Here is a 25,181-nt window from a genome sequence, read left to right as displayed (position 1 = left end):
ATTTAGCTTTGAAGAATGCCGCGTCTGACGTTGGTTCAACGTTAATTCGATGAGCAAATCAACGTTGTTTCAATGTCATGAGAGACGTCGTTTCCACGTTGATTCAATGTCAGTTTGCTGTCTGGGGATGCAGTGGTGAGGCATTCATGTAACATGTAAGGGTGGCGCTGCAAATAAAATAGCCTATCTAAAATCTGCCATAAAGAAACGGCAAAAGTAATGATTATGAATATATTAAATATAGCAAGGAGACATTTTAATTGTTTATCAATAAACAAGTCTTTGTTAGTGTCGCCTGCAAATATAAAGAGTTGACGATGTTGACTTTCGATCTTCGCTAGTAGTGAACGCGCCAGAAAGAAATAGGATACATAAGAAGAGAGCCGTCTATAGTCTGTTTTCTTTCGTTTTGAATTGTTCTGTTAAAAAGTAGACATGTCACGCTTTCTACATATTTATCAGGTCTGTGAGGCAGTAGCCTACCTTAAGCTATACTCTGAGTTTCAGTTCATTTGAGACGAGAGTCCAGTTCACGTGCCGGCACCTCCGTTTTGTGATGACCTATTTTCTACTATTTACTTATTTATTATATCCAGGCAATTGGTTGATGTAAAAATTGATTACAATTAAGATACAATTAATAAAAAAACGAAATTCACTTTAAAGAAAGCCTTTGTGTATATTTTATTATTTTAACTTCAAATAATACTAATAGTAATTTAAAAATGTGGTAGCCCTACGTCTGACACATCACACTCCACTGTTATGGTGGCAATTTCAGTAGATTTACTCATTATTACATTGTTCTGATACACTCACAGGACACTGCACTTATTCACAATCACAAAAGCTCATTATTTGCTCGTGCTTTAAAGAGCATATTGCAGGTAAAAAAAAAATCGAAATGAATAGATAATCTTGCATGAAAATACCATATGAAAAGTTAATGCAGGATTTAAAATGTTTTAAAACAACATTAGGGCACTAATTTAGTAGATAAAGTGAGCGTTTCTTGGACTGCCAGTAAAAACAGCTTTTTTTTTCAGCATCGCGTCATTTGACGTAATATCAGGGAGCCTCAGCCTCGGCTCAGTGAAGAGTATAGGCTGGTATTCAGTGAGCGTGGTCGTCAGTCAGTGTGCTTTCGGTACTTTTTGTATTTTAATTTATCATCGTCATGGTAAATTATTGTGTTTGTGGAGGTTGCATAAACTCAGGCCTGTCAGTACTTCAAGGTCGAGTCCACAAGTTTCCATTACAAGAAAAGGGACGGTGCTATAGCCTATATCTTTCGTTCCTGGTGCGGTTTGTGCAGGTGAAGAGACGGGATTTCTCTTCCGCATCGGCTTCGGAAAACGCGGTCGTGTGTAGCGTTCACTTCAGATCAAATGATTATCATCCCGGCGATCAACATGATGTAGCGGATTTCACTCAGCACCACAAATGAATCACCAACACCAGGCTCTTCAGGGGGATTCTGCAGTTTTATTAAAGACAGGACAGGAGTTAACATCACACTCTCACACTGTTCTGTAGTCTCTGGTCTCTGTCTCGCTCAAATCCAAAGCTGTTCTTTACAACAATCACCAATAAACATTTCTACAATGTCTCTTTTCTTTCATTTCTTTTCACAGCATGCATTACAAATTACATAAAACGTCTCAGGTTACGACTGTAACCTATGTTCCCTGAGAACAGGGAACGAGACAATACGTCGAATGACGCAATGGGGAACGCCTCAGGCGTGACAGGTGTCTGAAATCAAATATCAACTCACAGTAATCAGGTTGACCGGCGACAGCCCGTGCATCATCAGCTTGAATGATGAGCGCGTCAATCTGGATGTATAAGAAGGGCGCCTTGAAACCGTGACAACATCCTATCGTCTGAAGGGACTGTTGCAGGCAGGCCCCGAGGCATGGCAACGAGACGTATTGTCTCGTTCCCTGTTCTCAGGGAACATAGGTTACAGTCGTAACCTGAGACGTTCCCTTTCGAAGGGAACTCAACAATACGTCGAATGACGCAATGGGGAACGAAATACCCACTCCGCCATGCTGAGGGGAGTGCATGCCGAAAAGGCAGTGACAACTGTCCGAACCAGTAATTCCAAGGAACACTGAAACCACTCACCCTATGTTACATCGGGCTGTCAGTGACAGCACTCCCTACCGGTCATAGCCCAAGCTAATGAACCAAGAAAAACCAGAACGTAATAACGTGGGTAAATCGGGGCCAGCTCAAAGGCTTTAGGACCACAACTTCAAAATAGAAGGGGTCCCTTCTAGGGAGTGTGGCTAGGGGGCCAAAGGGACCCCCAGCCAGTCACTATTCAGGAGAACACTCCTCCTGAAATGCCCCCAGGCTGGCCTGGTGATCTGTACTAAGACACACAGTCTGGCCATAGCCTGTCCGTCCAAGACAGAGCCTCTGGAAATTGCCTAGGAAAGGCATCCAAAAACTGAAGGCCCGCGAAGCTGGCAGAAACCATCAAGTTTCGGATCACAGAGACGGGATCCTCCGGAGAGTGTGACTCAACCTCAAAACAACGGGAATCGTACACTCAATCCACGAGTTTCCACCCAGTGCTCGCTTTGAGCACTGAGGAAGTAAGAGAGGGATTAAAATCAGGAAGGTCAATGAGACCTAAGACCTGATGACCCCCTGTGTGGGGAGCTCTGAAACATGAGGGCTCATGTCAGGAAGGCCGTACACTGTGCGGCCTGAAACCCAACGACCACAGCATGTGGAAGCTCATCCTTCAGGAAAGCCAGAGGCTAGAAACCTGACAGACCCACAATATGGGGCTACCTCGAAACAGGTCTAATGAGACCTAAAACCACCAGTTGTGGGAGATAGCTTGAACAAGGGAAGTGCCTGTCGTAATGTATTGCGACAAAGACACATCTAGAGTGGGACCCAAAGTGAAGAACCGGAGTCTAAACCACATAAGAAGGGACCGAAGCATACTGCGCGTGACCCTCACCATAAGAAATGGATTTTAAAAAGTGCACAAGACATCTCGTCGGGTGACTTAGCACAATAATAGGTGAAGTATGGGTTTGTGTACTTCACTCTGAATTCAGGAAGGCCCGTTGAGGCCTGTAACCTGGCGACCACAGTGTGTGGGAGCTCATGGCCAGGAAGGCCTGGTAAGGCCTGTAACCTGGCGACCACAGTATGCGGGAGCTCGTAACCTGGCGACCACAGTATGTGGGAGCTCATAACCAGGAAGGCCTAGTGAGGCCTGTAACCTGACGACCACAGTGTGTGGGAGCTCGTGACCAGGAAGGCCTGGTAAGGCCTGTAACCTGGCGACCACATCCGGTGGCAGCTCGTACTCAGGAAGGTCAGGGAGACCCAGCCTGGTGTACCTGAAAAACCACACCAAGTGGGAGCTACTTCGAGAAGTTAGCTCTTAAGAACTCTTAAAGTGGGACCCGAGGAAAGACCGGGGTCTGAGCCACATAAGAAGGGACCGAAGCATACCGCGCGTGACCCTCACCATAAGGAATGGATTTTAAAAAGTGCACAAGACATCTCGTCGGGTGACTTACCACAATAATAGGTGAAGTATGGGTTTGTGTACTTCACTCTGAATTCAGGAAGGCCGAACTTGAGGCCTGTAACCTGGCAGCCACAACAAGTGGGAACCCATAATCAGGAAGGCCTGACAAGGCCTAACACCCGATAGTCCCAATGCATGGGGAGCTCACATTCAGGAAGGCCGCTGAGGCCTGCAGCCTGACATGTGAAGACTCACCACTACAACTTAGCGACCACGAAAAGTGGGGGTTTCACATTCAGGAAGGCCTGGTGAAGCCTGCAACCTGATATGTGACAACTCATAACCAGGAAGGCCAATGAAGCCTGAAGCCTGGTGACCACAGAGTGGGAGCAAAGTGCTCAGGAAAGGTGGTGAGGCTGTATTCTGGCTACCGCAGCATGTGGGAGCCCACATTCAGGAAGGCTGGGTGAGGCCTGTAAACTGACTACCACAGTATGTGGGAACTCATAACCAGGAAGGCCTGGTGAAGCCTGTAACCTGGCGACCACAATGTGTGGGAGCTCATAACCAGGAAGGCCTGGTGAGGCCTGTAACCTGGCGACCACAGTATGTGGGAGCTCATAACCAGGAAGGCCTGGTGAGGCCTGTAACCTGGCGACCACAATGTGTGGGAGCTCATAACCAGGAAGGCCTGGTGAGGCCTTTAACCTGGCGACCACAGTATGTGAGAGCTCGTATCCTGGTGACCACAGTATGTGGGAGCTCATAACCAGGAAGGCCTGGTGAAGCCTGTAACCCAGCGACCACAGCATGTGGGAGCTCACAACCAGGAAGGCCTGGTGAGGCCTGTAACCTGCCGACCACAATAAGTGGGAGCTCATAACCAGGAAGGCCTGGTGAGGCCTGTAACCTGGCGACCACAATAAGTGGGAGCTCATAACCAGGAAGGCCTGGTGAGGCCTGTAACCCGGCAACCACAGTATGTGGGAACTATAACCAGGAAGGCCCCTTTGAGGCCTGTAACGTAGCGACCACAATGTGTGGGAGCTCATAACCAGGAAGGCCTATTGAGGCCTGTAACCTGGCGACCACAGTATGTGGGAGCTCATAACCAGGAAGGCCTGGTGAGGCTTGTAACCTGGCGACCACAGTATATGGGAGCTCATAACCAGGAAGGCCTGGTGAAGCCTGTAACCCAGCGACCACAGCATGTGGGAGCTCATAACCAGGAAGGCCTGGTGAGGCCTGTAACCTGGCGACCACAGTACGTGGGAGCTCATAACCAGGAAGGCCTGGTGAGGCCTGTAACCTGGCGACCACAATGTGTGGGAGCTCATAACCAGGAAGGCCTGGTGAGGCCTTTAACCTGGCGACCACAGTATGTGGGAGCTCATAACCAGGAAGGCCTGGTGAAGCCTGTAACCCAGCGACCACAGCATGTGGGAGCTCATAACCAGGAAGGCCTGGTGAGGCCTGTAACCTGGCGACCACAATCAGTGGGAGCTCATAACCAGGAAGGCCTAGTGAGGCCTGTAACCCGGCAACCACAGTATGTGGGAGCTCCCACAGATGTCTCTCCGTGGCCACCATAGCACTGACGGAACAGCAGATTGCTTGGTGGCCCGGAGTCCCGCAGCAGATCAGTCTGGTAGGCCTGAGGACCACAAGGGCGTGCAGAACCGCACCTGCCTGACCTGCTGCCGTGTACGCTCTGTCATTCAAGCATGAAGATGTCTTGAGCAGCTTGGATGACAGGGTCAGAGCTCTTAGTGAAGAGGACCAACCAGAGACGAGATAGTTAGCCAACGTCTCGTCCACTGGCGGCATCGACACATATCCGTGCTCCACGGCTCCCTCCACAGCAGCGAAACTAGCCCGCTGATGCAGATAGAGACGTGAGGAGAACGGATTCTTCCATACCCTCTCAATCCCAGCGTGGAGATCAGAAAGGAATGGAAGGCTCATCCGGGCTGGTGGCTTATGGGTGGGGAGGAACCAGCCATCCAAAATACCATGAGCGGGTTCCTCCCAGACGCGCCTCCACTGCAACTGCAATCTGTCTGTGGCGCGCCCCATAATGTCAACCAGCTCAGCGTACACTGGGCAGGAGGGCTGAAATGGTTCGGTCTCAACCAAACTGACATCCTTTTCTATATATATATATATATATATATATATATATATATACATTACTGCCAACTCCTGCCCTGCCCGAAGAGAACAGTTACAGATTCACCAAAGAGAGAGAGTGCTCATTTTCTCTCTTCTTAAATGTTCAACATTAATCTGTAACTTACCCTCGTCAGCTGGTAGATCATCCGCGAGGTTAACGCCCCTCTCCCGATAATCTGCCAGCTCCGTCTGAAAGCTCCACGAGCTCAACCACCACTGAGCCTCAGCCCGAGCGGGAACCGGAACCGCGGGGTTCAGATGCCGCGCCCACTTCCCTCGAGAAGTGGGTCAGACGAGAGCAGAGAGTTCTGAAAGGAAAACTCTCAGTTCGCGCAAAAAACTCCCTCGAGAGCTTCCCGCGAATGCTCTTCTCTCAGGCAGAACACGCACAGATCGTGTGAATCCTCCAGTGTCAAATATCTGGACACAAGTCGGCACACTCGCGCAAAGTGTTTCTCCACGTCTCTGCGCGCTTAATCGTTGATACTATCAAACAGACAAACAGTCCCTGAAGACGAAAAGATGTTGTCACGGTTTCAAGGCGCCCTTCTTATACATCCAGATTGACGCGCTCATCATTCAAGCTGATGATGCACGGGCTGTCGCCGGTCAACCTGATTACTGTGAGTTGATATTTGATTTCAGACACCTGTCACGCCTGAGGCGTTCCCCATTGCGTCATTCGACGTATTGTTGAGTTCCCTTCGAAAGGGAACACATATTAAACACTGAGTCAGATAATTGATATAATAAATATATATATATAATAAAATACTCTTATTTATATATGTATATATATATATTACTTAATACTTTGCAAATATATGAAAATAGGCTCAATCCAACATCACAGTAACATCCGATCGTATAGTGGTAATTATTTGTTACAATATGTCATACCTGCAGTTTTATTAAAGACAGGACAGGAGTTAACATCACACTCTCACACTGTTCTGTAGTCTCTGGTCTCTGTGAGAAGTGCGAAAAGATAGAAAATAAAACCCTGCCCCCATTAATACCATAACTGCATCTGCCATCACTAGATCAATGACACAATTAACTACAAATACACATTTTTTTCCGACGAATAAAGACGATATACATTGATATGGATAACTGCATGATATTATAGAATCATAATCCACCCTTTTTAACTATATTTTAAGATTTATACAACTATAGAAACCCACCGTTCAAAATAGCACGCGGGCGGCAATTTGAAACGACGCATAAGGCCTCATTAACACAAAACTTGAATTATACACAAAAATAACGACATCCAAACATATTACATGACCTATCTAAGCATTTAAACATGTCATCCACTGGTATTGATCAAAATTTCAACTTAATGTATTATATATTGACACTTTACTTCGGAGCTCATTTACACCTACCTGTCTCGCTCAAATCCAAAGCTGTTCTGAACTTTGAGCGAGACGCGATTGGAAGACACAAGTGGAAATGACGTCACTTAGCTACAAAACTCGTTACATTATTTTAAAACAAAAAAACTAATTTTTTCCCATATTTTATACAGAAAATGAACAACAATATATGCAAAGAAACAAAAAAAATACTACAGAAATAAATTAAAAGTTTGCTGGAATTCAAAATTCAAACACTACACTCTCCCCTCCTAAATTTCAGCAAACTTTAAGGCCGTAGGTGAGATAATTTCCCTTAAAGAGGAATACCCAGACTTTAGTCATTCAACCGAATAGCAAAACATTTTGCTTGGGGGAAATATGCCCTTATACATATGACCATACATTCCTCAATGAAGTACTTCTCAAATCCTCTTTAAAGTTTTTCTTCTACACAATTCCAATCACTTCTCAAAAAGAAAACAAATTTGTACAGTATAATCTAACTCCCCACAAAACTAGAAAGAACTCTCAACAATTCTGCCACTGGATCTCTTTGACTTGACTCCGCTATTATCATGCTCATACACTCAAGTAGTCTTTTCACTGGTTTCACTAACCTGCCTGACCTAGTTCTCACAGTTTCTTCATTTGCTTTTGGAGTATTGTCTGACCCTATTACTTTTCTTTGGGAAGCTTTCATTGTGACTCCAGATCTATTACTTGGGCCTTGAAACTTTGAGTAATGATCAGATCTGTTATCAAAGCTACATTCCCCAGATATGGTAACTGGTTCTGCTCGAAGACTGTGACTGTTCACTGACCCTCCTGGTCCATCTTCTTCATGAATGCCCTCCCTGATAGGATCTGACTCGGATGCAATACTCAAATCATCTGCACTCTTCTCATTTCCTTTGACGTAATCTGTATCACAGTCACTAGACGATTCACTGGATCTGCTCTCATCATCAGTACTCGAAGAACAACCATGACTCATGTGATCCGTTGAAACTTGAGTATGAACTTTTGTGACTTGCCGAATACCCTGTTCTTGAACAGAATGCATTCCAACAGGCTGAGACGATCTTGTGTTCTGGCCTTGCAAAACCCAAGCAGCTATCCTGCAACTCCTTGATTCCTTTTCAGAACTCAACAGAGATCTATCCTCTTGGTCTTTTGTCTCACTTATTCCTTCCTCAGAGATTGTGGAGAACATCGTGGACTCAACTTCTGGTTCCTCCAAGGGCAGAAAATTTACAGGTAAGAGGAAGTTACGGTGAACCACTTTACTCTTCTTTGTGGTTGGATCTTCAACTCTGTAGATGTGTAACGTTGGGTCCTTCCATGTCACCACATGAACCACTGAGTCCCACACATCCGCTAACTTCCTTTTTCCCTTCTCTTTTTTATTCACCAGAAAGACACGATCTCCAACTTCCAAGGAAACACCTTTGGATTTTTTATTGTACTCCTTTGCTTGCCTTTTTTGCGCTACTGTGGCGTTCTTTTGAGCAATCCTCATCGCTTCTCCAAGATCCTTCTGAAGAGTCTCCACATACTCATCGTATGTCTCTACATACTCGTTCCTCAAGGCACTCCCAAACATGACATCTACAGGCAACCTGGGCACCCTACCAAACATCAAGTAGAACGGTGCAAATCCTGTCGTCTCATGAGTGGTACAGTTGTAGGAAAATGTAAGTGTCTGTATCATCTGAGGCCACCTCTCTTTCAATCGAGGGGGTAAGGAGCGAATCATGTTTCCAAGTGTGCGGTTGAATCTCTCTGCCCATTTCCCATTGGGTGGTAAGGAGTCGTATGGGACTTACGGACCCCGGACACCAACAGCAACTCAGCAATCAATTTACTCTCAAAGTTGGCCCCTTTGTCTGAGTGTATCCTTTGCGGAAAACCATATATGCAGAAAAACTGATTCCACAGCTTCTGAGCCAAAACTTTAGCTGTCTGGTTTGGGCAAGCGAAAGCATGGGCTAACTTCGTAAAATGGTCCGTTATCACAAGAACATCAACGTTTTCCCCATGTCTCCCTTCTGCAGACCAGATATCTATACATACAAGTTCCAGTGGCACACTTGTCTTGATAGATTCAAGAGGTGCTCTAGCCTCAGGCTCCTGGGTCTTCCCAACTACACAGCGCTTACAGTGATAGACATATCTTTTGACGTCTGAATCCATACCGGACCAAAAGAATCTCTGACGCACCAGATGGAGAGTCCTACTTTGTCCCTGATGACCAGCATCATCATGAGTCCCTCTCAAGGCAGCTGCTCTCAGAGAATGAGGAAGAACAAGCTGGTGTCTGATTTTTCCCATCCTATCCTTGGATCTGCGGTAAAGAACATTATCCTTGACTTCCAACTTTTCCCAGTGTTTCAGCAGTCTCAATACAAGAGCAGACTCACTATCCCTCTCTCTTCGTGATGGTCTCCTTCTTCTGTCAACAAAGGATATCACACGGGCGATGGTGGGGTCAGCTCTCTGTTTTCTCTGGATATCCTCCACCGAAAAGACTGGGAGTGTATCCACTCCTCCGTGAGCCAAACTGCCGGGACAACGGGTCAGCTGAACACCACGGACAGGTCTGCTGGATTCCCAATCTAGACAGGACTCAAAAATAGCTTTCACGCCTTCACTTCCAATCTGGCTCAAACTCCCAACTCAGACACTCTGAACACTATCCTCAGAATTTTGATGGAGTACATTTACAGACAATCGAAAAGCTTCTTGAACCAATTCAGAGGTTACATGATGAGCTTTACTCGCCAAGGCTTCAGAAACTTCCAGAGTTCTGGCAAAGGGACGTCGACTCAACAAATCAGCAGGAATGTTCTGGGTTCCAGGTATGTATTTTAAGTCAAAGTCAAAGGGGGCCAGCTTGGATACCCACCTTTGTTCACAGGCATCTAACTTAGGCTTAGACATGATATATGTCAAAGGATTGTTATCCGTTAGTACTGTGAACTTAGTCCCTTTCAACCAGTGAGCAAACTTCTCGCAAACTGCCCACTTCAGAGCATAAAACTCTAATCTATGAGCAGGATAACGGGACTGAGCCCTCGACAGGGTCTTGCTCGCGAAGGCTACTGGTCTGGGCTTCTTCTCTCCCTCCGGTATCTGACTCAAAACTGCACCCAACCCATCCATAGATGCGTCGGTTGACAAGAGGAATGGCCTCTTAAAGTCTGGATGTGCTAGAATAGCGGTGTCTGTGAGCGACTGTTTGATCTTTTCCACTGCAAGGTCACATTCCGCAGTCCAATCTTCAGGGCTCAAACGTTTGGGTTTAGGAAAACTGGAACGATCTTTCCCACCTTTTTTCCTGATCTTCTGCCCAGCGGTCAGCTTAAACAGTGGTTTGGCTAATGCTGAAAGGCCCTCTATGAAGTGGGAATAATAGTTTGCCATCCCAAGGAAAGATCTGATCTTCATTGGTGATGGAGTCTTCCCATCTTCCTCCATTAAATCCACCACCCTGAACTCACTGATTGCAGATATCTTTGCTGGGTCAGTTGCGATACCCTCCTCGGATACAATATGACCTAGAAACTTTACAGTCTTCCTCATGAAATAACATTTCTTTTGGGACAATTTAAGGTTGTGCTCTCTTAGCCGAGAAAATACCATCTCAAGGCGGTCGAGTGACTCCTCCTCAGTCTTCCCAAACACCAGTAAGTCATCTAGGTAGCAAAGGAGAGACAGATAATTCTGGTCTCCAAATATCGCTGTCATCATTCGAGAGAACGTCGCGGGGCTGTTACATAATCCCTGAGCCATCCGGTTGTACTCATAGAGACCTACTGGCGTGGTGCATGCTGTATACTTGCGATCCTCTTCATGGATTGGGATATTATAGAATCCAGATGTTAAATCCATGGTGCTGAAATAACAGTTATTTCCCAAGGATGCTAGAGCGTCAGCTTGGTGAGGCAGTGGATATGCGTCCTTCTCCGTTCTTTGGTTAAGCCACCTGAAGTCTGTGCATATCCGCAATTCTCCTGAGGGCTTCCAGACCAGGACTAGAGGTGAGGCCCACTCGCTATTGGACTTTCGGATGATACCACGTGCCTCTATTTCATCCAAGGTCTGCCTCAACGTGTGGTAGTGTGCCGGTGGAACCCTTCTATAAGGCAGTCGGAACGGTTTCTCATCTTTCAGGTGTATCTTATGGACAATATTCTTGACTTCTCCACAGTCTAACTTGTCACGGGAGAATATGCTCTCATACCGTACAATGAGGTCTGCCAGTTTCCTTTTCCAGAAGTCATCCACTTCACAGGAATCGATATCAATCTGTGTCAGTCCTATCTCTCGTAACTCAGCTTCACAGTCTGTTGGCAACATCTTGTCTTCTTCATTAGGTTTGTGGACCTGAACAACATTTTGAAGGACCTCTCTTGATTCACAACTCATGTGCTTAATAAACTCCAACTCTTCAAGAGCAAGACATGGATGTACCTGAGCAATCTTTGCGTTCCGACGTAACACCACCGGTCGGTCCAACATGTTTATCACCTTTACAGGAATCCACTTATCAGCCCATAATGGACACACACTACGAGCAATCATGATGTTCCGCGGTGAAGATTTAGAAGTTGAGGAATCTACCATCACAGTACTCCCGACAGACAATGGAACTTCTTCTTTCAACCTTCCCCAGACTATATGCTCGTGTTGTGGCTCCAGTGTCACACACTGTCTTAACAATACAGTGCCAACTCTTTTCGGCATCCTGTCTCTGTGCCAACGGTCGACATTAGAGAGTAGACTGAGAAGAGGGTCATTACTGTTTCCTTTAACAGGCTGTGAAATTTTCTCCCAATACCACTTTGTATTCTTAACCTGCTGAGTCACGTGTCTTAAAACATTAGAGCCTACTATCATGTCATCCTCTTGACCTGGAACAACTAAAAAGTTCACAGTCATCTTGCATCTAAGCAAATCCACATTTAGCTCATATTCACATTTTGGCTTTGTTTGGTTACCTCCACATCCAGTCAGCACTTTCTTTGTGGGTTTTCTCGACTTATCACAAATAAGACTGTGATCCTGAAGTATGAGCTCAGCTGATTCACTCAGGGTACAGGTTACAGATCCACTGTCTACAAGGGCTAAGAGTTCTACTTTTCCCTCGACTAATGCGGGTGCACGGAAAAGATCATCTTCATCATTCACTTTTGTATAGATTGACTCTGGAACAAAATGTGACCAACTATTCTCAAAGGTACTTGCTTCACCCTTATTGCTTATCTTTTGAGTCATACTGTCATCAATTTCGGTCTGAACATTATCAGAATTCTCTGGGGATTTTGGTTGGCTGTCACCCACACGGTTCCCCTCAAAGTGTGGGCTTTCTAGTTTAAAGGCCGCTCGGAATCAGAAGACATCCTGGTTGTTTCTCGCTTGACTGGTTTTCTTTTGGGGCATTCAAAACCTCTGTGTCCAGTCTCATAGCACCTGAAACACAATCCTTCTTTGAAACAGTGCATCTTTGTCGTGTGATCAAGGGCCTTACAAACTCCACAAGAAGCTGAATACGCAGTTGGCCCTCCAGACGAAGCTTAAACTTGGACTGCTTTTGGCTCTTTCCCCTTTTGTGAAATGAAAATCTGTTCTAATAGGGAGACCGCTCTACCAAGAAGATCTGGATCAAGACCACTGGACTGACTACTGGCAGAAGCTTGCTGCTGTGTCATACACCAAGCACCAGAGGGCTTTTCTATAGCTTGTAATGTTCTCTCAACACTGGCTGACTGCTTATCTCTATGATGGCTGTCTATCAATGCTTGAACCTCCCCAGCAGTCCAACTCTCCAGTGGTTTACTCCGCAAGGCCGTATACAATGCAGGTTCCGGGCAGTGCCTAACGAACATCATCGTAACTTCATGACCAGGGTCTTCTACTCTCTTTCCCCTCCTCTGTAAGCACTCGTCAGCGAGGTCTACAGCCTTATTAAGTCTGATCCAGTAATCTAACCAACTTTCTGATCGTCTGGGTAAGGTCTCGTAGAAATCCCTCAAAGGGGTAGTCGAGGAAATCGCATCCCCAAAGTGTTGTCTCAGAATAGAGAAGATAACATCTGGGTCTTTACTCAAATTAATCAGGGGGTTGTTACGTATGCTGGTCCTCACAACATCTTTAGTACGGCCCATCAGCCTATCAAGGATTTCCTGGCCTTGTTCCGACACATTGAATCCCTTCTTGTTCAAATATGTCTGCATTAACTCCTCCCATTCACCTACAGTGCATCTGTCAGTTTTGTCAGCTCTGAATGTTGGAGGTTCTTTGATATCCTGATGCTTAATGACTAAGTTGAGCTTTGACCAGTCAGGTGGCTGAGCTGAAGACTGTTGGGCATTTTCTCTCTGGGTATTCTGCCCTGCAGATGACAAGCTAGCTGCAATCTGGTTACCTATTTCACTGCCTAACTGCTTCATTAGGTCTGCCATAGTCTGCCACTGGTTCGGTTGGTCACCTCCTACAGCACCCTGGGAGTCACTTTTTACACCTGACTGACTTGTGTTCTTAGTGGGTGGGTGCACTGGGGTAGCAATCATGTCATGCTCTAACATACTATTCAATAATGACCCCTGCCCCATCCCAGTTGAAACCCTTGGTAACTTGGGACAACATTCACAGGGGTAACATTCAGATGGTCAGTATCTGCATCTTGCAATTCTTCGTGTGATCTGGTGTGTGTGTAACTGTAACGGTCCATGTTTAAGTTTAACTGCTTATCTGCTCCCCAAGGTTCTTCGTAAAGGTGATGTCAGCGGAGAGTTCTCCCGGCGATCTGCGATGGCTGATCTCTTGAAATCCGGGTCACGGCACCAAATTTGTAGCGGATTTCACTCAGCACCACAAATGAATCACCAACACCAGGCTCTTCAGGGGGATTCTGCAGTTTTATTAAAGACAGGACAGGAGTTAACATCACACTCTCACACTGTTCTGTAGTCTCTGGTCTCTGTCTCGCTCAAATCCAAAGCTGTTCTTTACAACAATCACCAATAAACATTTCTACAATGTCTCTTTTCTTTCATATTCTTTCATTCTTTCATATATAGGTAACTTAGTCATGTCATGCCCTAAATAGAGGCAATTTGTAATTGAAAAACAAAATTGGTTGTTTAAATATTCAAATCTTTAATTTTCTGTTTTATAACCCAGGTGAAAAATATGTATTAAAATTTTACCTGAGTGCTTTTAGTAAAATAGAAATATACTCTAGTAAAGTTTTTGTACATTTAATAGTATAAATCTAACCTAAACATACTAATGTCTGCTGGCCTGTTATAGGATCATAATAATATGTACAGTATCGTGAGCACAGTGTATATCGTTGTGTGTATATCTATAAGCACGTCTCTCACCTAAAGACACCTGTCCTGTTCTCCACTAGTTCTCCTCACACCACAACTCAATTTGTCTCTGACCGTTCTGTCTGACATTATCCTGGCCTGTCCCTGCTCTCTTTAGCATAGCAGGCTCATAACTTTATGGCTTGATCAGTCATATGAGTATTTCCTCAGCGTCTGAAATGTCATTGCGATCCATTGTTTTCCTGTTGTGTGAATCGACCGCTCTCCCCAGTCTCCCGCTCATTGCGTCACGCCCGCCACGCCCATTTTCAGACGCGGAAGTAAAAAATTCTCACAAAAACGACTCCAGAAGCTTCTGTAGCGTATTTATAAGTATGTTTTAAAGAAAATCTAGTTCCTACATTGTTTTTCTATGCATTGACTCGTTGGGTCCTCTAACCTGCAATATGCCCTTTAAAGCTTTGCTGGGTAAACATTTCATTGGCGTTCTGTTCTAATGCACTTTTTCTGAGGCGCGCGCGCACTGTCAAACAGTGGCAAACTGGAGTTTTGTTGGGGAAGACCCATCTGATAGCAATGAGGGGCCGAGACCGAGAGAGCTACATGGAAAAAATATCCACCAAACAAGCCACTTTGAAATGTTGCTGTTTTCATGAATGCAGAAATTGGGTGACCCTCTCCCTAGACTAAAAAATGTTGGATCACCCTCCCCTCAACAAAGAATAAAAAGACATGACCCTCTCTTATTTTCCTCCATTAGCCCTTTCCATAAATACCGAACGGTATTTCGCTAATGAACAAATTGAAATAATGAAAAAGAAGGCTGCATTTATTTACTATTTGCAACATTAAAAATTTTCAACTGTTCAATTTTTGTGTCATCAGTGTAAGATCAGGCTCACATGTGTCCAGCTCTGTGTCTCTGAAGAGTGATCGGTCTAAAGATGATGTACCAGACTTCAGTGAGAAAACACCATCATCTAATAAAAGGTATTTTTTATTGCTGATTATTTTGTCACGTGTTGACTGTGTTTAAAAGTTGTATCAGTGAATACCAATCATGAAACAAGTTTAGATCAAATATTTGTCAGAGTATTCACAGCTAATGCTCATTTCTCTTTCTGTAAAATATCAGTTAGTATTTTAATTTACTAATGTGATTACAGGCTTCAATATAAGACATTAGTCTCAGACCTTCAGACTCACAGGAAACACAAGAATTTCAAAGACAATCTTCTTGGGATCTTCCAGGTAAGAAAACACATTTTTATAAATGTTTAATAAATATCTAAAAAAAGAAGTATGTTATTGAACAAAGAAATTTAATAAATTTGTCTTCATCTCCTTTTTTTTCGTTTTAAACACATTTTAGCACAACTTGGTTAACATGTTAGTCTTTTAACTGGATTTTTTATGTACATAAGTTATAATTATTAATAAATAGTGTTTACAAAATGTAGAATGTGGCTTATTGTGTTATTCTGTCTTTTCTCTTACTTTGTTTGTAGGATCTTGAGAGGAAAATAATCACATTTCTGAAGAATGAACTGAAGAAGTTAAAGAAAATACTACAACATGAGAACACACAACACTTTGTGAAGGACTTTAATGAAAACAGATCCAGTATCAAATCAGCAGCTCTTGATCTCACACTACATTACCTGAGAGAGATGAAGCAAGATGAAGCTGCTGATGCTCTAGAAGGCAAGAGACTCATGATCATCTGTCTGATTGTCTCTTATAAATGTAGGAGAGAAAATGAAGACTAAAACTATCTATTTTCTGTTCCTGTGTTTAGATGAGCTTTTCTTCATTCATCAGCTGAAATGTGGCCTAAAGAAGAAGTATCAATGTGTGTTTGAAGGAATGGCGAAGCAAGGTGACTCCACACTCCTGAATAACATCTACACAGATCTCTACATCACTCAGGGTGGCAGTGAACAGGTCAATACTGAACATGAGGTGAGACAGATTGAAGTTGCTTCCAGACGTCATGAAGCAGAAGAGATACAGGTTGAATGCACACATTTGTTTGAAGCGTCTGAACAATACGAGGAGGTCCGAACTGTACTGACAAAAGGAGTCGCTGGCATCGGGAAATCAGTCTCAGTGCAAAAGTTTGTTCTGGACTGGGCTGAAGGAAAAGAAAATCAAGATATCAGCTTCATATTTCCTCTTCCATTTAGAGAGATGAACTTAAAGGAGAAAGAAAAACTCAGTTTGATGGACCTTATAACTCAGTTTTTCCCAGAAACAAAAGGACTGAACCTTACAAGAAGGAATCAGTTCAAAGTGCTGTTCATCCTTGATGGACTGGACGAATGTCGCCTTCCTCTGAAGTTTGATTATAATGAGACGTGGCGTGATGTTTCGTCACCAGCCTCTCTGGATGTTCTCCTAACGAACCTCATGAAGGGAAATCTGCTTCCTTCTGCTCTCGTCTGGATCACCAGCAGACCAGCAGCTGCCAGTAAGATTCCTGCTGACTGTATCGACCGGCTGACAGAGATACGAGGATTCAGCGACGCACAAAAGCAAGAGTACTTCAAAAAAAGATTCAAGGATGATATTCAAGCCAACACAATCATAGATCATGTTAAACAATCAAAGAGTCTCTTTATCATGTGCCACATCCCAGTCTTCTGCTGGATTTCAGCCACTGTTCTCCAGAACATTCTGGAGGAGAAGAGAAATAATGATGTGAGAAACACTCAGGCTGATGAGATCTCTAAAACACTGCAGGAATCAAACACTGAAGACACTCCCAAGACTCTGACACAAATGTACACACACTTTCTCCGCTTTCAGATCCAGCAGAGCCGCCAGAAATATGATGGAGAATACACACCAGATGTTTCCTGGGATAAAGATGCCATCCTTTCACTGGGGAAACTGGCATTTCAACAGCTGGAAAGAAACAACCTGATCTTCTATGACTCAGACCTGGAAGCCTGTGGTCTTGACGTCTATAAGGCATCAGTGTACTCAGGCATGTGTACCCAGATCTTTAAGGAGGAAACAGGGATCGTTCTTGGTACCATGTACTGCTTTGTTCACTTGAGCATTCAAGAGTTTATTGCAGCCCTTTATGCACATCTGTTTCTAGACATCAACAAGACAAGTGTGTTTGATCATGAGTCTACAGAACAGGAAAACAGAAATGAAACCATGATTGATTTTCTCAAGACTGCAGTGGACAAGGCGCTGGAGAGTGACAATGGACACCTGGACCTTTTCCTTCGATTCTTCCTCGGTATGTCACTCCAGTCCAATCGACGACTCTTACGAGGTCTGTTGACACAGCGAGACGACACTAACCAGAGCAACAAGGAGATAATTCAGTACATCAAGCAGAAATTAGAAGATAATCTTCCTGCAGAGAGATCCATCAATCTGTTCTACTGTCTGAATGAACTGAACGACCAAACTCTGGTGAATGAGATTCAGACCCACCTTAGCAAAGGAAGTCTCTCATCTGGTGACCTTTCACCTGCCCAGTGGTCTGCTTTAGTCTTTGTGTTGTTGACATCAGAGGAAGAGCTGGAGGAGTTTGAGCTTCAGAAATTCAAGAAATCAGACGAGTGTCTCATTACATTATCGGCAGTCATCAAAACCTCCAGAAGAGCTCTGTAAGTCTTTTAATGTATTTTGTCATGTTTTACTCTCATCTGAAAAATGCAATTATCTTTATTACTCTATAGTGATTCCCCATCATAAACATGAACCATCCCTGTAAAGCCTGACATATAAAATAATAGTTTTGAAATATATACTATTTCCCTGCACTCGATTTCTCATGTTTGGGGATACACACCAACTATATGTTGTTTGTTTGGGAGTGCAACATGCCCAGTCAGCTCTCGATGGGGCTTATTGTGAGCATTGCGATCATTTTCCACTAAGAACCCTCTACTCCCACCGATCACTCTTTGAGGAGAGTGGTTCGGTTCACGCTCCCCGCGTCTCGGGTCCCACTTCTGTCAACCCAGAGCGGTGGCTTGAGTCATAGGGTTCGCATATGGATGTGACAGCGGGCTTTTCCCTGCTGGCCTATTTGGTGACTCAGTTAATTCCATCAACGATAGGTTCCAGGAAGAAAAAAAATCAGGCAGCGGCATTCCAGAAATTCCTCCCACTACGGGTTCATGTCCCTGGGACTGCTGGCCGGGAGCAGTCCCGACCGGCGTCATGCTCCTCACACTGGGCACAGCAGAAACAGTATGACGCGTCTCGCGCTCCCCCACACAAAGAAAGGGACGGGGCAAGGCAGGTGTAACCAGGGATTGAACCAACAACCTTTCCGGTTTGTAGACAAGCAACATGAACCACTGAGCCAATGCCGCCCCAATTAGATCTGAGGACTGGTTTGTCACGATAGATCTAAAGGAAGCATACTAAAGGACAGAGGCCCGGGGAATGGAGACTCTACCCCGAGGTGGTGGAGCTCCGGTGGAAGTGATTCGGTCATGCTGAGGTGGACCTGTTTCCAGCTAGACATCACAATGTCCACTGTGGTTCTCCCTCAGCCAACCAGCCCCACTGGGGTCGAACCCTATAGTGCAGGGGTGGCCAAGGTTACGTCTGTACGCATTACTCCGATCGTTCTGCTCCAGTGTGTTCTGGAAAGGGTCCGTTGGGACGGTGTTAGTCTGTTGTTGGGAGCCCTGTACTGGCCGACCCGAGTATGGTTTCTCTCCTCTGGATATTCTGATCAGGAGGGACCTACTCTCTCAGGCGAGTGATATGATTCTTCACCCTCGCCCAGAGCTGTAGAAACTCTGAGGGAGCCCAGCTCATGAGTTCAGGTCTCTCAACTGAGGTTGTTGAGACCATCCTCCACTCCAGAGCTCCATCTACAAGGAAGTTGCATGCCTTGAAGTGGAAACTTTTCACTTCATGGTGTGGAGAACACCAGTTAACTGCCCAGTGGGTGCAGTGCTGGAGTTCCTGCAGGAGTGCTTTTCCACAGAGCTATCCCCCTCCACAATAAAGGTGTACATGGCGGCACTAGCTGCTTACCACGTCCCTTTAAGTGGAGTTTCTCTGGGGAGGCACCCACACTCAAAAAAATGATGTGTTGGCTTTACTTAACTTTTTCATGTAAACAGGTTCCACCGGTTCCACATAACTTTGTTTTGTTAAACAAACATAATTTGTTCATGTAACTTCAACATCATGGAAGTCATTTTAAGCCATCCAATCAAACTCTGAGCTGAGTGTTAAAGTTAATGAGACAATTAAGTGAATAATTGAGTGATGATTGAGCATTATTGAAGACACCTGATGATCACAAGCAGAATCACTGAAGGAGAAAAATCACAAATTGTAAGTCACCGTTATGGAGATCAGTGTCTGCTTTAGTTGGGCTCTTGACACTTTTACTTTTACTTTAAACTTTGTTTGGCTGCTGTTATTGATTTATAACAGTCAAATGAACAAAGAAAACTGTGATCTGATAGTGTTGGTTATGTTTTGACATAATCATGCTGTGAACTGAAAATTCGTAATTCTGATGGTTAGGATTAACTTGTTAGCAACAGTTTAGTGATTATACAACATATCTGTATTTTCTTATAACATAAAATATTTAATAAAACTATTCTGATCAAATCACTTAATCTTTATGTAGAAACAGATATCAATAATCAGCCTCTCTATCTCAATCGTGGTGACATTAATAGTCCTTCTTGCCACCAATCACAACTCATTAATGTCTCCCATCATGCATTGCGGTTTGAATAAATTATGATCTGAATTGGCTATGTAATTTACTTTTCCTAATTGAATATTCTACTTGTCACCGTTGTTGAGAAGCATTGACTGAATCTTGAGGTCTGTGTGTGCCTTACAGAAGCATTTTTTTTGTAAAAAAAAAAAAAAAAAAAAAAACTTTTGAGAACATTCTGGATATTTATGCAGAATTTCAGTTATACACTAACCAACAGAATGAATTACAGACATAAATTTCAAAAGATGAATGTCATTATATGTCCAAAATCATTTTATAATTGTTTATCTTTGTTCATCTGGCAGGTATTACTCAGATGCAACAGCAAATTAAAATATAAAGTTAATAATATAAGGGTGAAGAGCCCAACTAAAGCAAACACTGATCTCAATTACGGTGGCTTAAAATTTTAGATTTTTTTCCTTGTGATTCTGCTTTAGGTGTCTTAAGCTCATTATTTATTCATGCAGCAATGCATGATGGGAGCCATGAATGAATTTTGATTGGAGGCACCCAGAATGCACCCAGAAATTTTTTTTGTTTATTGATTTGATCATTTGAATTTCATTGAAAAGGCTAAAATTGTATGTTTTACAACAGCAGTGCTGTTATGATCCATAAGGTAAATTTAACAGTGGTTCATGCAGTTTGACTACAAAACAGAAGTTTGGCAGTTCAATCCCCCAGCTCCACCCTTTCTATGTGATCATCTGGCTGTTATAACTCATATACAGCCAAACAGAATCTAAAGGTAATAATATAGGGGTCAAGAGCCCAACTAAAGCAGACACTGATCTCCATAACGGTGGCTTAAAATTTGTGATTTTTCTCCTTCAGTGATTCTGCTTGTGATCATCAGGTGTCTTCAATAATGCTCAATCCTCACTCAGTTATTCACTTAATTGTCTCATTAACTTTAACACTCAGCTCAGAGTTTGATTGGATGGCTTAAAATGACTTCCATGATGTTGAAGTTACATGAACAAATTCTGTTTGTTTAACAAAACAAAGTTATGTGGAACCGGTGGAACCTGTTTACATGAAAAAGTTAAGTAAAGCCAACACATCATTTTTTTGAATGCACTTATAACAGACTTTCTCCGTGGCACTCTGAGGTTAAGGCCAGCAGTTCGCACGAGGGTACCGTCTTGGGATTTGGCTATTGTACTAGAAGGTCTCTTCCTAGCTCTCTTCGAGCCCATTAAAGAAGTTCCTGAGAAGTATGTTACAATAACGACTCTCTTTCTCTTAAAAGAATTGGAGATATTCAAACTCTCTCGGTTTCTCGCCCATGTCTGGAATTTTCGCCTAATATGGTGAAGCTTTTCTCCACCCTAGGCCCGGATACGTTCCTTAGGTTCCTACTAATGTTGTTAGCCCTATAGTTCTGTAGGTCTTCTATCCTCCTCCATTTCTGACGTTGGACCAAGAGAAACTTAATCTCTTCTGCCCTGTGAGGGTCTTAGATGCTTATATCTACAGAGCTCCACTCCAGGGGCGCTGTTGCTTTCGTCCGAATGTGCGCCTTGATTTCACACGAATCCACAATTGTTCTTATGGTGACGTGGGTATTAGCGTTTGACGCAGCTTGAGTTCTCTTGAAAGGGAACGTCTCGGTTACGTGCGTAACCCTAGTTCTCTGAATAGGTAATGAGACATTGCATCGTAATGGAATATAAATTTAATATTTGTTACACATATTAACATTTTAAAAAAATGTATGTGTTCCATCTAATTATGTGATGTGATTAATTTCTCTTGTAGGTTAAATGATTGTAACTTAACAAACAAAAGCTGTTCAGCTCTGGCTGCAGTTCTTGGATCAGACACCAATCTGAAAGAGCTGAACTTGAACAATAATAATCTGCAGGATTCAGGAGTGAAGCTGCTCTGCACTGGACTGAAGAATATAAAGTGTAAATTGGAGATACTGAGGTAAGTTGAGCCACAGGAATAACATGACTAGAGTGAGGTGCAATGACTGAGATGATGAAGCATTTTTTTTTTCAAAATAATAATGAACCACAAACTCAGCATTTGTTCTAAAATTCAAAGATCTTTTATTTATTTATTAAAACGTGGGTATACCATATCATCCTTATTCTTATTTTTTTATTATAAGGCCCATGTTTAATATAAGCGAATTTGTCATTGTACTATTTTATTGTTGATCAATTTTTTTATTGATATAATTAATAATAATGAACTACAAACTTAGCATTTGTTTTAAATTAATGGGAAAATCGAAAGATCTTTCATTTATTAGTATTACAATGGGGGTATATCATGGCATTATTCCTATTTGTTCGGTTGATAAAAGTTTGATGTTTTTGATATAAGCGAGTTATTGTGTTATTGTATCATTGTGCTATTTTATTGTTGTTGTGTTTTTTCATTGAGTAAAATTTGATGTGATATTAAGCAATAATTTTGTCCCAAGAAAAGGACATATCTAAGATTAAAGATCAGAGTAAGAGCTACAGGTCCATTGACAAATATATTTTCTTGTAAAATATGTGGTATAATTGGTAACATCTGCACTGGTGCTTAAAGGGATAGTTCACCCAAAAATTATAATTAGCTCATGATTTACTCAAACTCAAGTCATCCTAGGTGAATATGACATTCTTCTTTCAGACAAATACAATCGAGATTTCTGTTAAAAATGTCCTGGCTCTTCCAAGCTTTATAATGACAGTGATTGGCTGTATATTTTTTAAAGTCCATCAAAGTGCATTTATCCATGATTAAAGTGCTCCACGCGGCTCTGGAGTGTTAAAGTATCCATATTTAAAACTTTGTCGGCTAAATTATCTAGCTTCCAGCAGACAAATAAATTAAGCTATTCTCATACTTTAATTTTCTCATTTTCAGGTGATGTGTTGTGGATCATTCAGATCAAAGACTTTCAGAACTGTAAAGTTTTAGATAATTGATATCTAAAAACTGATGTTGATGTCTAACATATTGAAGTTTTTGTACCTTTTGTTTTCCTCCATATTCAGTTGTCAGTTTTGAAACTAACTTTCAATGCATTTGTGCAAAGAACAAAACTTCTTCTTTTTCAGTCGGCATTGCGTATACCCATATCTAAATCCCCTCTGATGCGCATCATTTAGTCCAATCCTATCCAATCTCGTGAATAAAAAACACCCAGTCATCGTACCCCTAATATATACTAATTTTTTTTGCTGCAATATTCTCCCATCGTGACGATAACTAATAAGTGATATCTGATCTGCTTAAGCACTCAAACACCCGCTCGTCAATGTCCAAATGTTTGTGAGACAAATCAAAGAATGCAGGATTTTTGTTCACAGAAGCACGAGCCGACCGCTAATCCCAACACGACGCTTCACTTCAGTTAACGGTCATACAGTGCAAGATAAGATGCAAGTAGCTAAAATATACGGCCGTTTTCTGATAGAAGTTTTAAATGGCCGACAGAAATAATCAGTTTGATCAAAGACAGTGGAAATTATGAGGTCAATTTAACAACACAAGCACCCTATTAAATATATTGCCATTATTATTGTATAAATATATTTGTATAATGTTTCCTCGAATGTGTTCAACTTTTCACTGTTTGTATCACTCCGCTTGTCAGTGTTTGCCAGAAGGCAGCAACAAGTGACTGTTTTTATGAGTGAGCAATTGAACCATTAATTAAATGAACAGATTAGTCCAAAAACATTGATTAATTTATTAAAGAAAAGGTAGTATCTGATCAAATAATTATGCTTTTAAAGCTACAGTTGTCCATTTTTTGGCCATCAAACCACCTTAAAATGAGATCAGGAAAATCAAAATTTTCTCAGTGGGCCATGTCCCCCAACCCCCCTAGAAATAAAATACTATAATACCTAGGTCGAATATCTATATATACCTACGTATTTTGAAAACCCTACATATGACCCTGATATGCAAAAATACTAGTGATTCTATATGTTCTATTGCATTCATTAAATTTTATATTCTAATGTCTTGCACTCAAGTCTTGGGGACATACATTAAGAGTATACCCACTTCTCCAGGCACCACTACATCACTGGGTTTAACTGATTAATCAGCTGAATGTTTTCCTCTCTGTTCTAGACTCTCCAACTGCAGTGTGACAGAAGAAGGTTATAAAGCTCTGGCTTCAGCTCTGAGATCAAACCCTTCACACCTGATAGAGCTGGATCTCATAGGAAATGATCCTGGAGAATCAGGAGTGAAGCAGCTCAATGATTTACTGCAGGATCCAGACTGTCAACTGAAGACACTGAGGTGAGAGGGGACCAAATAATGAATTAAATTTGCTATATGCATTGCAGGCTAAATATTCATAACAAATATAATGATAACCGTCAAGACATGTAGATGTGCTACAAGCTACAGGTCAAAGGCTGCATTTACACTTCTAGTCTTAATGGACAGATTCGATCATTTGACTATATCCGATTTTTCTGGCCCGTCTGTTTACATCAGTGATCTCAAACTCAGTTCCTCGAGGGCCACAGCTCTGCATAGTTTTGCCCCAACCCTAATCAAACACACCTGATCCAGATCCATTGAGCTAATCAAGGTCTTCAGGATTACTAGAAACTTCCTTACAGGTGTGAGTTGGAGCTGGTTGGAGCTAGACTGTGCAGAGCTGTGGCCCTCCAGGAATTGAGTTTGAGATCATTGGTTTACATTAACTTTGGATAGTGTACGATATCTGTTTTTTAGGGGTGGGACGAGACGCTTATCTCACGAGACGAGACCGGACACGAGATTGGGTTCACGATGACGAGACGAGATTTTTGCAAAATTTTTCAGAAATCCTCAATGACAAAATTCATGACTGGAAAAATTGTATGCAGGTGCATTTTGCAATCTTTTAACTAATAATGCAGTAATGCATGTAATTTCAGGTTTACTTTATGAGTATGAATTATAAAATGCATTTAAAGAAAACAATATACTGTACAAGCAGTGTAAAAGGTTTTTATTGGCTGGCGTTTCTCTTGTTTGATTTCACAGTTGAGTCTCTTTAGACCGTACTGTACATTGAAGAGCTTCCAGACCTTCTGATTGAGGCT

The 25,181-nt window shown here is 42.8% G+C and overlaps 1 protein-coding gene across 1 annotated transcript in view; it reads left to right on the top strand.

The window, feature by feature from the left end:
* The window catches only part of LOC120461134 (NLR family CARD domain-containing protein 3), a 33,757-nt gene extending 9,369 nt beyond the window's left edge, over positions 1–24,388 (top strand). The window contains exons 3-8 of the mRNA XM_039649274.2: positions 15,273–15,377; positions 15,554–15,638; positions 15,896–16,091; positions 16,186–18,016; positions 21,880–22,050; positions 24,211–24,388. Of these exons, the coding sequence (XP_039505208.2) occupies positions 15,273–15,377; positions 15,554–15,638; positions 15,896–16,091; positions 16,186–18,016; positions 21,880–22,050; positions 24,211–24,388 (2,566 nt within the window). The remainder of the gene's footprint in view (positions 1–15,272; positions 15,378–15,553; positions 15,639–15,895; positions 16,092–16,185; positions 18,017–21,879; positions 22,051–24,210) is intronic.
* Positions 24,389–25,181: the final 793 nt, after the last annotated feature.

This window comes from Pimephales promelas, chromosome 5 (genome assembly GCF_988280905.1).
Source record: "Pimephales promelas chromosome 5, fPimPro1.hap1.1, whole genome shotgun sequence".
NCBI lineage: Eukaryota > Metazoa > Chordata > Actinopteri > Cypriniformes > Leuciscidae > Pimephales > Pimephales promelas.
The sequence above is the reverse complement of the archived record's forward strand: the minus strand, read 5'-3'. Positions and strand labels throughout refer to the sequence as shown.